This window comes from Protopterus annectens, chromosome 9.part0 (genome assembly GCF_019279795.1).
Source record: "Protopterus annectens isolate FY-2018-M chromosome 9.part0, PAN1.0, whole genome shotgun sequence".
Lineage (NCBI taxonomy): Eukaryota > Metazoa > Chordata > Ceratodontiformes > Protopteridae > Protopterus > Protopterus annectens.
Window position 1 is genome coordinate 1,379,019,009 of NC_056743.1, and position 15,775 is coordinate 1,379,034,783.

Consider the following 15,775-nt stretch of genomic DNA (forward strand, 5'->3'; position numbering starts at 1 on the left):
ATAGTGATGCTATAAATAGTTGTTGGTCATTACAGGGAGCATATATATTTAAAAGTAAAATAGGTTTATCAAATAAGGTAGATGAAAGAATAGCATAGCGCCACCATCCATTTTTATCTGTATTAGAATCTAATATATTTTCCTTGTATTGATCTTTAATAATTATGGCTACCCCAGCACTATTTGACTTACCTTCAGATACTACTACTTCTCTAATCCATTTCTTTTTTTTAACATCACCCCATTGGTTTATAGGTTCATAGGTTCATAGGTTCATACTAGGCTATCTGCCCCCAGGGCATTTAGCCTAGCTATAGTTTTTTTGGCTTCTGGCACCCTTTTTTTATGGGGGAACTATACCCATTATTTTGCTGTGCCTCTGTCGAGCAGTGACACTGAGGTAATCCTGGGGGGGGGTATATCTCTCCTCTCCCATCAGGTCAAGATTTCTCTTGAACAAGAACAGCGAGTTCGTTCTGCCTCACATATACGGATTTTTTTCCATCAGCAATCTAGGAATCTTGGGGTGATGAATCTATCCCTCCCACATAGCCATTGATCATTCATTAAATGTGTTTCTTGGAGTAGGATAAACCACACCTTAGCCTGCAACAATACATGTAACACCAGTTTCCTCTTCTTCAAGTTCTGGAGCCCTTTAACGTTCCATGAATCTACTTCCCACATTTCAAAGATTCACTGTAAGATGAAAGCTTTGGAGAGAGAGCATGGAAAAAACAAAAAACAGTAAATTCAAAACCATACATAATCTGGAAGCAATCCTTAAATCCCGTCCTCAACCCTTGCATACCCACTCTAACCCCAGACCAGGAGATGAATAGGTCCTGTATAATATAAAATGATAAAGGGTTTAAAAGAAACAACAGATATAAAAACACCACAATGTAAAATTTCACACATGTATCACAATTAAGACCTATAAAACCTAACTTCACTACGACAAAGCCTAAACTAAACATTCCCTAACAAACACTGCCATAAACTACATCTCTTTGGTTAATTACTATTTAAACAAATCAAATTAAAAATGTAACAGTAGTACATGTAAAAAGAATAAAGTAAAAAAAATAATGCATTTTCAGTAGGTTATAATAATGCACTTTCACTATAATAATGCACTTTCAGTTGGATTAGCTATATATACATAAACCACATGCATTAAAAGAGAGAAAGAAAAAAAATACATACTAATATATAACCCTATATTAAAGCAAATAGACAGCAAATTTATTAATGTCCTTTGTTATACATTCACCTTATACTAGTTTCATAATAAAGCAAGCTTCTAACTAAATAAAATAATGAAAATAACACAAAACATTAAAAACTATGCTGACAGGTTAAATAAACATTGCTAAATCCCTGCACCCTCTCTAAATAATATAACTACAAAATGTTGACCGAAAGTTAATAAATGAAGTTCCTAACAAGTTCCTATGTGCTTAAATTACTATAGAACAGTGTTATTTAATGTTAAATAAGCAATAGAGTGTTTAAAACAGTTCTCTTCAGTTTTCCAAACCAGGAAGTCCTGTAAAATGCTCGCGACGGGGGACCACTTTTGCAGACGGACTCTCGGAAGTGCTACAATGAAATCTACACCCTCAACAGCATTTTAAGTACTTCCTGTCTTCCTCCTCATTGAAAACAGTTCGTAGAAGCCATAAAATGTCAGAAAACAAGTGCAGGAGATCAAGATAAGGAAAAGCAAACAGTTTTATTGCTCAGGAATAGGCCTAAGCTTCACAAATGCAAACAAAAGTTTACCCAGTCCTTGAAGCACAGTAAACATAGCAGCATGCCAGTCCCAGCAAAAGTTAAATTCAAGTCTCTGATGCAGGTAAAGCCTTGAAAATTTTAAGAAACAGATTTATTGCCTCATTTTTGGTGGAAACAAAATGTTTAGCCCCATCCACTGTGAATATTTATTTATTTATTTTTTATTTTTATTTTACATTTGTTAACCGAGATGGTTATATAAGTACAAATAAATACAAATATAAGCATATTAGGATATTTCATTTCAAACTTCATTTGTTTGTCAATAAGAAATTTGCAGTAAGGAGACAGACTGTCTAGCCTGTCTGATCTGTATAGGTAGATCCTGTGTCAGAGATATTTTATTGTTTTTCCACATAATATAGCCTCCACCTTGTTTTGCAGTAATAAGTATTCTATTTACATCTTGATAATTAAGCAGTTTAACATACACAGGTCTAGGAAAATTAGATGCTTGTACCTCTCTCAAAGCTCTGTGTGCTCTTTCCACGATGATTTGTTTCACAGTATCAGAATAATTTAAAAGCACTGCAAATATTTGTAGTATGGATGGAATTAGTTCATTATACTGAATGGATTCAGTAATCCCTCTGACAATTATATTGTTTCTCCTGGATCTTGCTTCTAGGTCTGTAAGCTTACTTTGTATAGCCTGTATATCCCCATCATGCAGATTAGTTTTTTCCAGTAAAACTAATTTGTCCTCAGTATCAGAAATTTGAGCCTCCGTCTTATCCATTCTTTCCAGCAACTGAGTACATGAAATTCCAAATGATTGTATTTGACAAGTCAGTTCTTTTAAAGCTTCTTGTATAGGCAGAAGTGCAGTTTTGATATCCTCCATATTTAAAGCTTGATCAGCTTTAGTTTTAGTCCCTAGTTTCTGTTGTTCCTGTGCTTTAGTAATTTTTTGTCGTTTAGTAGTCATATCTTTTTCTGGTGATTGCAATTCCGATAATTTTGTTTTAGTCGTAGTTATATCCATGCTTTTGTCTTCTTTTGACATCTTATTGGAACATAAAAAGTTGCAATAGAAAAAGCACACGGTTCCTTTGTGTATTCCTCTCTGCAGAGCTAGCTAATCTGTTGTAATCCAATGAAATATATTCCTTTTTTCCGGTTTTTCTTCTCAATCCAGGATAAATAAGTGTAGTTAGAGTAAATTTATCGAAGTTTTGATGTTGAAAACTTTGTAGTATACACTCAGGGTTTTGATTTCCTCAGGTTAAATGGAAAGCTGCAGTTCAGCAGTGTTCACAGAATGACAGCCATCTTTGAATCCAAGGACATCACCTTTAAAATTTCTTCAAGCTGAAAACACCTGACATGACATTATGGATGAATGAACACACACTGCCACACTACTTACATTAGTGTTATCACAAGTAGAATACCCTGCATTGAAATTTAGCACTTGTGATATTGTATCAGGAAAGTCGTAATGTAAGTAGTTGCTCCAGTAAAAAGTGTGATGCTTTTGATTAACCAGAATGCTTTGCCATTGTGTGTAAATCATTTTCAATACCTAAGATGATATAATTTGTTGCTGTGGTTGCAAGAAAAAAAAATAAGTTGACAATAAAAATAAACCTAAAAAAAAAAATCACAGTCCTTGCTTTATTTTCATGCCATTTGCATCCATAACATCAAGCATATACCCAGAAATGAAAGTAATTGTAAAATATTGAGATATGAGAAACGTGACAAAGCATTTCAAGATCCTGCAGCATCCATAACTCAGTTATAGGAACTATAAATATACATACTTTGGCATTCTCATCCAGGTGGAAAAAAGTGGACATGTATTCTTTGTATCTGATGCTATTAACTCTAACATAACTGTAGTTTGAAACAAAGGAATGCATATAATTACAATAATCTTGGTGCACAGGTTTCTCTTTCTCTTTGAAAATGTTTACAGATTTTGAAATTCCTTACAAAATTTTCCTTCTGAGTAGAGTTATTAAAATCACAGTGAATCTGAAAAAAATGCAAACTCACCACATACTTTTATTCTGATCAAAGCGTTTATATGTTAATCTTTACTGTTTTGTGGCTAAACTGTGACTCTGTTGTGATGAACAATTACAAGTGTGATCACAAGTGGAACAATTGTCAAAAAACATCACATTAAAAATTCATGTAAGAAGTAAAAAGATAATTTCTGCAAGGTGAAAGCCACCATGCATTCCTGCTATCCACAAGTACTATCTACAAGTTATAACATGGAAGGCTAAAATATGTGACAAACTGCAATTTCAGTCTATAAACATAAAAGTTAGTTCCCGTATTAGTAATCACACATTAGAGAGGTAATCACTAATGTGTCACACTTAAGACTGACACCTAGCCACTTACATATACTTAGTACTGAATTTTAATTGAATACATATCTGACTTCATCCTTCAGATTTTCAATCAACCACTATCTGTTTCTGTAATAACCTATTCCTATCTAATGTTTAAAAAAATATTGTCAGTGTTATACTCATTTCTTTTCTAAGTATCTTAACCAACAGGACTTTTGGTAACTTCCACACGTTATCCAAATTTTATAGATCTGAGTCTTTTCTGTTTAGACCATAATTGGCCATATTAAAACAGATGCCAAATTACAAGAATAGACCCAGAGGTCAACCCAAAGTCTAAGGCTCTCTTAAAAATTTCTATAGAACAGCTATTTCTAACTGATAGTGGCATTTTCCATAGTCTAACAATTGTTTACAAATTTTGTTCTTATTATTTTATTTCTTTTTCATTTTGATGGATTACATTACTCGCCCTCAGGTACTTCTCAGTCTGCAATATTTCCATTTTCACTATTATTCCTAGAAGCATTCTTGTTCCATTCACCTTTACCATTTTGCTTTAAGCTATACTTTAAGCATATCCTTAAAACCCACATTAATGCTCCATGTTATCTACTTTAACCAGTTTGTATATAAAACCATATAACTTATACAAACATGGTGGTGCAGCGGTAGCGTTGTTGCCTCACAGCAAGAGGTTCTCCCATTTGATTCTCGGCTTGGGTTGGGAGTGCCTTCTTTGTGGAGTCTGCATGTCCTCCTCACAGTCGAGTGGGCATTCAAAAGACATGCGTTGAATGGGCGTGCCTTCGTTGAAGGTTGGGCATCAGGCTGGGAACTCGACACCATAAAAAACAACTGCTAATCATTAGCGTTCCGGAGTTCCGCTGTGGCGACCCCTAACTGGGAAAAGCCTAAAGACCAACAACAACATAACTTATACAAACATAAACTGTTTAACAGTCAAATTAACTATCTACACTCATATCCAGTTTCACTCATTGAAAGTCTATACCAGTTTTGGCATGCTCCCATTAATCTTCACATTTTCAATTTTTGTTTGCTGGGATACATTACCACTGTATCACTGCCATATTCTAGCCATCGTTTAATTTCATTCTTCATTTCTTGCAATTCAAGCTAATTCTTTTTATTCCATTTTTCAATTAAAAACCTTAACTTTCCCCTTTACATAACTCCCTCTTCAGTGTTTTGATTTTTTTCCCCTCAATTCTTTTGACATCTTGAACTGTTGATGGTTCAACACTTTTCCATTTCCTTGTAACAGCTACTGTTAATAATAAGGCTGTTGATGCTGACTTGTATATAGAGCCTGTTGTATCAATCCAGCTTAATAACATTACTTGTTTAGTTAAGGGTACATTTTTCCAACTATTCCATTTCTTGTATTTTTTTAAACATCCTTAAATCTTTACGGTAATAAAAATATGTTCCCAAGCTCTTTTTACTTTTCCCGCACATCACCAATATGTTCCATCTATTCGTGGGGAGACATTTTAAAATTTAGCTGGTGTATAAAAGTACCTGTAGAGGTAATTCTATGCAAATATAATACACTTTCTAGATATTGTTGCATATCTAATATAATGCATATTCCTGACCATTATGTTCCTGAAATGTGCCCGTTTACTTTTGGCTGCAGTCCCCTATACTTGTTCCTTCATGCTGGTATCTCATTTCTAATCATCCCATGTACGCCCATTAATTAACTTTTTTTATATGTATCATTAGATCGACCTTCTATTGTATAATGTATACTTGCTGGGATAACTTATGTCACACTCTGAGCTTACATTATCTCCTTGCATAATGCCGTTAAGCTCATATAAATTAACCTGTTCCTTTACTGTAGTTCAAACTAATATTTGGCTTCATTTCCCATATAAGGATTTTACCCTTCTCTGCATTTTCCCCAAAACAAAAATTTTCTTTCGATCCTACCCCAAGAAGTAGCCGCATTCTGTGTCCATGAACCTTTTTGTTTCTTCCCATACTATATTGTTCACATTCTATTTTCCCATTCACTAATATCCTTTTGATTTAATAGTTGGTTAATATTCTGACCCAAATATTATTGCAAGTGTGTCATTTTTGTCTAATCTGAGAGTTTCCCAGATTTTCCCTTTTAAATCCCCGTTCATCCTTTCCTGCTCTGTCAACATGCTTTTCCATTTAGATTCATAAGTTATATGCAGAATGAAATATATTAACCACAGCTGGGTTGCTTTTTCTATATTCTTCCAAGTCTGGTAATCCCACCCTTCCATTTCCTCCACCAATTATCAGATGGCTGACATTCTACCTGTCAGTAGTCATCATGAGATTAGTACTTTTGTTTTGTTGCTGGTGAGAGAAGGAGCAGAGTGCATTGATCCCTAACTGTTTCTGACTGAGCAGAGAGTGTTTGTGTTAGACCTTCCTGATTAGTCTGGTTGCTATTCAAGGCATACCAGGAAAATGCTACGAGTCTACCGACTTTCGTATCATCTGAGACAAGACTGTTGATCACTATTGCTTAATAAGCTGCTGTCTAACCTAACTTCAGAATATCTCCCTAAATAGTTCATCTATAACTCATCAGGATCTGCCTATTAATTTCCCCTCAAGTGTATGGCAGTGTCTTGTAGAGATGCAGACACCTTGAGTTGACATTTTTTCCTATAAAAACACCCTTGACATTTCACCAATACCTAGTCGCACAAGGTCAACTAATTTTCAGTGGCAAGTACTGCACCCAGAGTTGCAAATCAGATACTCCTGACATCACTTTATACTCTCACTGTAACCATCTGATCAATTAAAAGGGCTTGTTGCCATGGATACAAACTTTCCCATAATCTCCATTATCATCTTGGTAGATATGGCCATCCTGAGATAATGTAGAAATAGCTTCATGTTTACTGATAACAAGCAAGTTCTTAAGCAAACTGATATTGTATGCGAGAGATGTATTTACACAATGCCACTGGAGGCAAACCTCTGACATAAAAGCACTCCTAATGTCAATCAGGTTGTCAGTAGTACACACGCTACACCCAGCACACACAATATAAAGCAGCCACATAGATCCACATATGCTGCGGCACTTAAATGTCATTTTTCTAAAACCAAAAGACTTCCTAGATAAAGTACATGTAACAAATACCATCAGCAGTCCTGAAAGCACTCTTTCAAAACAACACCCACAACAACACATACAGCCACATCTCATTAAGCCTGTACTACTAAACCCGTACGGAAAGTCACCGCACAATCCAGCATTCTGGTCATTGGGGACCATATTGTGAGACACACTGATGGCCCTTTCACCAGACTGGGCAAGGAGAAAGTCATGGTCAGTTGCTTTTCAGGGGCTAGGATCCACCACATGATGCACACACTCAGATCATTGGACCAGAAGCAATAGTATGACTAAGTGATAGTCTACATGAGTGAAAGTTACCCGGGATGTATCTCTCTAAACTATATGAAGAGAGAAATAACAAACAGCCCTCAGAATATGTGTCCCAGGCTGCTATGAGCCTGGCACTGAGCAGCATTTTACCTTTTCCAAGCATGATGCCCGAGTACAAATAGAAGATGACTGGCTTTAGTAATTGGCTTAGTTTCTGGTGTCATTATAAGGGGTGCAGTATCTATCAGCATGGGAGGAGATGGTCAGTAGACCATGCTGCTTTACCAAGGATGGTCTGCACCTCTGCCCTGTAGGCTTTTGAATATTAGCTAAAACACTGTCCTCCACATTATTGCCTTTTTAGGCAATGCCAAACTGAAAGTACTTATGACATAGCAAATCAAAACCAAGAAAATCTAAAGGTGTAACTGGCTTATTCTTGGGTGACTTCACAACCATGCCATAAGTACTTTGTTGGGACATATGTGGTGCCTGGTCTATTCATCCACTGTATATGCAGGCTCATATTTTTTCAAGCCCTGCACATATTGATTGCATTTACATTGGCATTTATAAGTTCCACAGCATAAGCATCTGGCAAGACTGATAAAAGAAAAGGTTTTGCGCAGTCATCAGGACCACTATACTCACTGCCATGAATTACATATACATTAAGAGATTTGATGTGCATTGTTTTCTTTTATGCCTAAAATATTTTAGCATATTTTCGCTGTACTTCTACTTGGCTTCTTTCTCTAAATTAACCAAGTTGAGTGTTCATATGCTCTACAGTCCTCGATAAATAGTAAAATGTTGATTTAGTAGTGCTTAGACAATGATGTGTTAGTGACAAAAAGTGATTATAGTTGTTAAATAAAATATGTGGAGTTGAAAAAGAATGGCAGTTGCTTAAAACAGCATGTGTGAGAACTATAGAACAGATATGTGGCCATGTCATATATGAAAATAAAACACATAAGGAATGCTGGTGGTGAAATGCCAATGTCAAAGAAACCATCAGAAGAAAGGAGTACAGGAAAAAGTGAGATATGAAGAAAAACAGACTTGGCTAAGAAATAACACTGGTTGGTGATAAAAAGGTCAATAGCCCAGTTACAAAAGCAAAGAGCAAGGCTCACTACCAGATTCTGGAAAGTGACTCATCACATACCACAGAGAAAAATGTTGGTCATTGGAGACTTCATTGTGAGACACACTGATGTCCCTTTCACCAGACTGAGTAAGTTGAAAGTCATGGTCAGTTGCTCTTCAGGGACTAGGATCCACCACATGATGCACACACTCAAATCATTGGAACAGTATGATTAAGTGATAATCTACGTGGGTGAAAGTTACCTGGGATGTATCTCTCTAAACTATATGAAGAGAGAGAGATAACAAAGTGCTCTCAGAATATGTGTCCCAGGCTGCTACGAGCCTGACAATGAGCAGCATTTTACTTTTTCCAAGCATGATACCAGACTACAAACAGAAGATGACTGACTTTAATAATTTGCTTAGTTTCTGGTGTCATTATAAGAGGGTGCAATATCTATCAGCATGGAAGGAGATGGTCAGTAGACCATGCTGCCTTGCCAGGCATGGTCTGTACCTCTGCCCTCTAGGCTTTTCAGTATTAGCTAAAACACTGTCCTCCACATTATTGCCTTTTTAGGCAATGCCAAACTGAAAGTACTTATGACATAGCAAATCAAAACCAACAATATCTAAAGGTGTAACTGGCTTATCCTTGGCTGACTTTACAACCATGCCTCCAGTCATTTCTTGGGACACATGTAGTGCCTGGCCTATTTTTCCACTGTACATGTAGACTCACACTTTATTAAGCCCTGCACTATCATCAGTGTCTATCTGGTAAGCTTTCACCAGTGTGTTGACAGATGCTGAGATGGAAGCCATGTGAGAAACCATATTTTGTTTGAGAATCACCATTGCATTATCCCTGGACTTCACCACTCCCATATACTGGTGAATTTCCCCTTGTATATCCTGCAGCATAGTAAACATCTACACTTGACTAACTGAACTGAACAACCAATCATTATAACAGTCATCACTGGTCATGATATTCAGCTTGAAGATACATTTTTCCATGTATCCAGATGATGATATTGTTATAACACAGATGATTTTCACCTGTTAATCACTGTGTGGAATAACCCTACTGTCTAATTTATTTTTCCAGTGTTAATATAAGTTGACATTATTGTAATGGTTGACATTTTAACAAATTCACAGTATATGACAAATAATAGACAAACAGGGTGTTGAAACAGACATACAGCAGTCATTTTATGGTTTTCTAAAACTACCTAAAACTATGGTAACAGAGCACTACCTTCCCATTCATCAGCCATGAGTGTCCCTTAAAATTTAAGAAATATGGCACAGATCTGGTGCCCAACTCAAATCGCATGTTTCACATCCTTTGCACAAATAATATGAAATGAAGAAAATCACATCTGTGTGATGGATGAAAGAAAAAAATGACTAAATATGTATTGTACAGTTATTGCTCTAGTGACGCCTTGCGGTATGAAACATAGTACTCTTTCTTCCATTTGTTTGCTACTGAGATTACATGCTTAGCAGTGATTCCAGATTAACAAGTTTTTTTATGGCATATTGACTGCATTTGCATTGGCATTTATAAGTTCCACCGCATACACATCTGGCAAGATTGATAAAAGAAAAGGTTTTGTATAGTCATCCATCCATCCTCAACCCCTTTTCCCATTCTGCGCATGGGGTTGGGGTGTCACTTCAGCAGTGGCAATCATCTCAAGCCAAGGTTTACACCACCAGGTGGCTAGTCCCACCACAGTAGTTCATGTGTACCACTCACTCACACATAAAGTCTTACCTATGGCCAACTTAAAGTGTCAGAGCTACCTACTGCATGTCTTTTGAATGTGGGAGGAAACTGGAGCACCCAGAGGAAACCCACTTGACTGCAGGGAGGACATGCAGACTCCACACTGAAGGCACCCCAGCCAAGAATGGAACTGGAGAAGCTCTTGCTGTGAGGTAACAACACTAACCACTGCACCACCATGGCCATCATGGTCAGCATGACCATTATACTCATCACCATGAATTATACATTAAGAGATTTGATCTGCATTGTTTTCTTCTATGCCTGCAATAATTTAACATATTTCCACTGTACTTCTACTAGGATTTTTTGTCTAAGTTAATCAAGTTGAGTATACATATGCCCTGCAGTCCTCAATAAAAAACAAGACTTTGATTTAGTAGTGCTTAGAAGATGACAAGTGAACAACGTAAGAGAATGAAAATGAATCAAGAGTGCAACAGTTGATGTGCACCCTGTTCTCTTGTAGAAATGGAAAAAAGGGGGTGAGGTTGATGATGATTGTTTTCAGTGAAGACTATTTTAATATTAATGTTTAAATATTTGGTATTATAATAGATTTATGCCGAAAGGAATAGCAGTGTGGAAATACATATGGGCAATATATTAAGTAGATGTGAAAGGTGTGGAAGTGGGAAAGACAGTAATCTGAACTACAGTTTTTAAAATAAAATCTTTATGTATAGAGATGAGGATCGTTAAAGTATGTCAAAGGAAAATGTGTGAATAAAACTTAAGTAAGATTTTGATTTAGTAATGCTTAAAGCATGATAAGTATTTGACAAGAATTGCAGTGACTAAATAAAAGCACTTTATAGCTTTGTACTTACCTTAAATAACAAAATACCAGTTAGATAATATGCTTGTATTTTACCAACTTTTTAAATAAATATACAAAAAAGACAAATAGTGTCACTAACCTGAGGGAATGACCTATTCTTTTTGCTGGTGGTAACATTAAGCTACTGCATGAAACACAAGTTAGTGTTATGCTTGTTCTTCAGATTTTGTTCTGTTTTGAAATAAAAACAACACAGAACCAAAATGTCTCTTCTGTACATTCCCAAGATAAAACTACAGTCTTAAAGTAATCCCAGAAATGAGCCTCTATCCCTGCAGCAACTGATTCCCAAAAGTGTTTTGCTATATACCTACATACAGTGAGGCTATATACCAAACTTGTCTATATAGTGTATAGCTCAAGACTGCAGGGTGTATGAACACTCATCTGAGTTAATTTAGAGAACGAACCCTAGTAGAAGTTAACTTGTTGTATCATCCCGATGCAATCAGCTTCCTCACTTTTATTACTTATATTATTTCTTCAGGACTAGGACTAGATATTTGCATACTTACATGACTACAGTCAATTTATGAAAAGAAAAGAAACTCATGTGCATTTTAACAACTATTTTAATAGCTAGAAATGGAAATGCTAACCAAGCCACATATCACACATAAAAAAGTATTATCTCCAATCCCATCTCTCCAACTCTAACCTGCACTTGCCTTGCAAATTGCAAAGTAAAGAAGAAAGTACAGTTAAGTTGGAGAGCTGGAAGTATATGACAGAAAACTGAAAAACCAGACCCCATTCGTTTTTGGGGGAGGGCACAATTCTCAGTTGTCCATGATTTTGAAGAAATTTCCTGATTTTTCCACATATTTTTACTCTGCCTCTCATACAATTTTTGATTTCTGGTAAATCGCTGAAGATTATTGTCAGTCAGTATTACATGGCGCTAGATTTTCATACTTCTTACTGTTCTGAAAATGGAATGTGAGGCAGAACTTGTTCTATTAACTTTTTAAACACAAAAATGCCATGATATTTGGACTATTACCACCATCACCACCACTACTGACTCCCAGTATGGTTGGTTATGTTCATAATTATTAAATTCTTGAGCTAAGAAGTTGAGAGGTATTAGAGGGGTGATATAAGACCAAACTATAGTTTTCATATAAAATGAACAATACAAAATAAATAAATAAATAAATGTGAAAACTATTCAGATCTGTGTCAAAATCTTACCCACTGTGACAATGGAAAGAAGGGGGAGACAAAAAGTGCTGTTTAATTTACACAACAATGGGTTTGGACAGTACTCAATTACATTGCAAGGAAAACAAATAAGAAACTATACATAGACTGACACACTGTAAGGCTCTTTGTGGGCAAAGGGCCCCACTGAGCCAAATAGGTTTAACTAAGGCCACCCCTGGTAAAACTGATAGACTGACTAGCAGTACTTCTACAAAGACACAGTTGTCTGTGTCTTAGGAGTTCACCTCTGTAAGTGCAGTGTAATGCAATTACAGCTGGTAGGTCTGCCACAAGATATACTTTTCTCTGAATACTATTGCACTGTTATGTATTCTGTGCAGTAGACTTGCATATGCATTTTGCATCAGCCGTCTTCTTGGTAACTAGTAATAGATCACTTTTTCTCTAGCACTGTGGAAGTCACCTACCTAATGTATTTATCCATTTCAGTTTATAGGTGATTAAACCTAGGTGCTTAACAATAAACATGAACCTGCTCTATCTGTTGAGGTTAAAAGCATAAATAATTGTCACTCAAATATAATAAAACACTATAACTTTAATCTCCTTTCCACTATATTTCTGCATACTGTTCCTGTATGCTACACACTATTTATTATAATCCTGCCCATAGATATGACTGAAGATGTTTTCTATGTTTTCTTGCCAACAATCCCATAATCATCCATTTTGTTTTGGAAATATGTGTGAAAGTTTTTAAAGACTGGAATGAATGACTGAAAATAATTATGGTCTAAAATGCCATTTCAGATGAGTGTGACAGAATCAAGACAGAGATTTTCACCATAGGTAAGGACTGTATGCAAAATAATATCACCTGCTCCAAAAGCAAAGTTGTCATCTGTGTCATATGCATTGATACATGTCGCATACAGATGTGTTTATGAAGCTAACTTTGGCCTTGAAGGTCCTGTCTTAATTCAGCTTGTTTCCATCTACATTTATATTTGTTCATCGTAAAGGTGAAAGGACTGAGGACTGTTAGTACTAGGCTGCAAGATGCAAATGCTGATTTCATAGGTGTGTGAAAATCAACAAATTCTTACCTATGAGCAACACAAAGACTTGTGAGTGGGCATTTCCTCCATTAAATGCAATGGGTTAAATGCATTAATAATCATAAACATTGATGAACCATTGATCTGTGCAAAAATATTTTATTAATAAATGCTTATATTTGTACTCATTAATGCTTCTTTCATCTGAGCTGCAGGTTTCTAAGCTCTGTGTTTTTTTTTTTTTACTATCGTTGTTATTCTAACAGAAAAATACTATATTTCATTGATCATTTGCTATATTAATGGAAATGGGATCATTTTGGAATCATGTGTCTCTTAAGTTCAAACTTTATTGAAACAATTGCTAAATTATTTCAAAACCCAAAGCATAATGTCATGTCCAATGTAGTATATATGCTGTATATGATCTGCTTCTTCCTTATCCCCAATGCTAGAAGGTACACCCATCCCAGACCATGATAATTATACATCCAAGCTCACAGACTGCACAGGCATTAGTGAAAATTACAGTTACATCAAACGTAATGCTGACAGTGTCACTTCCCATCCATTCTCACTTGCAGGCATACATTCCTTCACTCCATGAAAACATACAGCAGCTTACACAAATCACTTCTTACCACTGAAAACCTCTGACCACAAGCATCATGAGTGGGAATGATAAGCATTTCTCAATCAGAAATTTCATTTCATGTAACTAAAAATGTATAATCCACTTCATCTTGGCCATTTTTGAAAATTTAACATTTCATCAACAACATACTATTTTGTTCATTGAAATGTTTCAGTTTCACTTACCTCTGCACCAGAAAGCCCACACCATTCCCTCCACTTTACAAATATATTTGCAGTTAATAGTAATTGTACAAAGTACATGATAAACATTATCAATGTATTGATAAACTTCGAAAGATGTTTAATTGTTCTTATGTCATAAATTTTCTGGCTAACATATTTTACAAGACTATGACTGCTAATTATTTTTATAAATGCTTTATTTTTTGCAGCATGTAAGCCCTGTGGAAATGGAACATGGTCCAGTGCTGGAAGTACAGAATGCAAGAATAAAACCTCGAATTATTTAGCATATAGTAATGCTTATGGCATAACATTTCTGACTATTTCAATCATTGGTTTGATTCTGACTATCTTAGTGATTGCAGTTTATATAAAACATGCAAACACTCCTATTGTTAAAGCCAGTGGAGGATTCATATTTGTTTGCAACATGGTAGGCCACATCTGTTGTTTTTTTAGTGTATTAGGTTTTCTTGGTGAACCTACAGGCTGGAGATGTTTAGCCAGAGAGACTGTGTTCGGAATTAGCTTTGCTATATGCTTGTCAAGCATATTGGCCAGAAGCTTCCGAATACTAAGTGCATTTTTTATTTCAACTGAACGACCATCACCATTTCAAAAACATTTTTCTCTTTGTATCATTTTGATAGGTACCTTAATTCAAGTCACAATCTGTGTAATATGGGTTACAGTTGACCCTCCCAAAATTCGTAGAATTGACACACAAGACACACATGACCAGACTGACATTATTTGCCGTAGCAATTCACCATACTGGCTTATTGGTGTAATTGGTTATTTGGTTCTCTTGGCTTTGATATCATGTCTTTGTGCAGTAAAGTCCCGATCTCTTCCTTCTAACTTCAATGATGCCTCAGAGATTGCATTTAGTATGTTGGCATTCCTTGCAGTGTGGATGTGTACAATTCATATCCTAGCGACTGAAAAATATAGCTTAACACAAACTGTAAGCATTGTAATTGCTATACTGGTTTCTTCTTTTTCTTGTTTAGGGTTCTTGTTTTTCTACAAATGCTACATTATGGTTTTTAAGCCAGAAAAAAACACATCAGAATGGATTAAAAAATCAGTCTTTGAATATTGCCAAAAAATATCAGGTATTAAAAATATGAGTTCAGTCACAGATACTTCTGAGTCACCAGACAACAGCTCTAATATAAAGAATGGAATTAGGCAAGACAAAAGCATTGAAACAAGTAACTCCTTCATTGAACAAAGCTGAAGTCATCCATTCATGAATCACTGTAATATGGCATCATACTTTTACCTTTCACTAAAGATACTTTTTGTCTCACACAGTATCACAACACTTTCACTTATGAACAAATACATGTAAAATTTTCCTTTTTCAAAACTACATACACTTCATTCACATTGTAAACTTTAAGTATGGACTTTGCTATTATTTTCTCATAAAATAATTCTCATTTTTCTTTGAAGTGTTTAAAT

General features: G+C 35.6%; 1 protein-coding gene across 1 annotated transcript in view; it reads left to right on the forward strand.

The window, feature by feature from the left end:
• The window catches only part of LOC122810676 (extracellular calcium-sensing receptor-like), a 360,788-nt gene extending 345,240 nt beyond the window's left edge, over nucleotides 1-15,548 (forward strand). Inside the window, exon 3 of the mRNA XM_044082246.1 lies at nucleotides 14,515-15,548. Coding sequence (XP_043938181.1) covers nucleotides 14,515-15,548 — 1,034 coding nt within the window. The remainder of the gene's footprint in view (nucleotides 1-14,514) is intronic.
• Nucleotides 15,549-15,775: the final 227 nt, after the last annotated feature.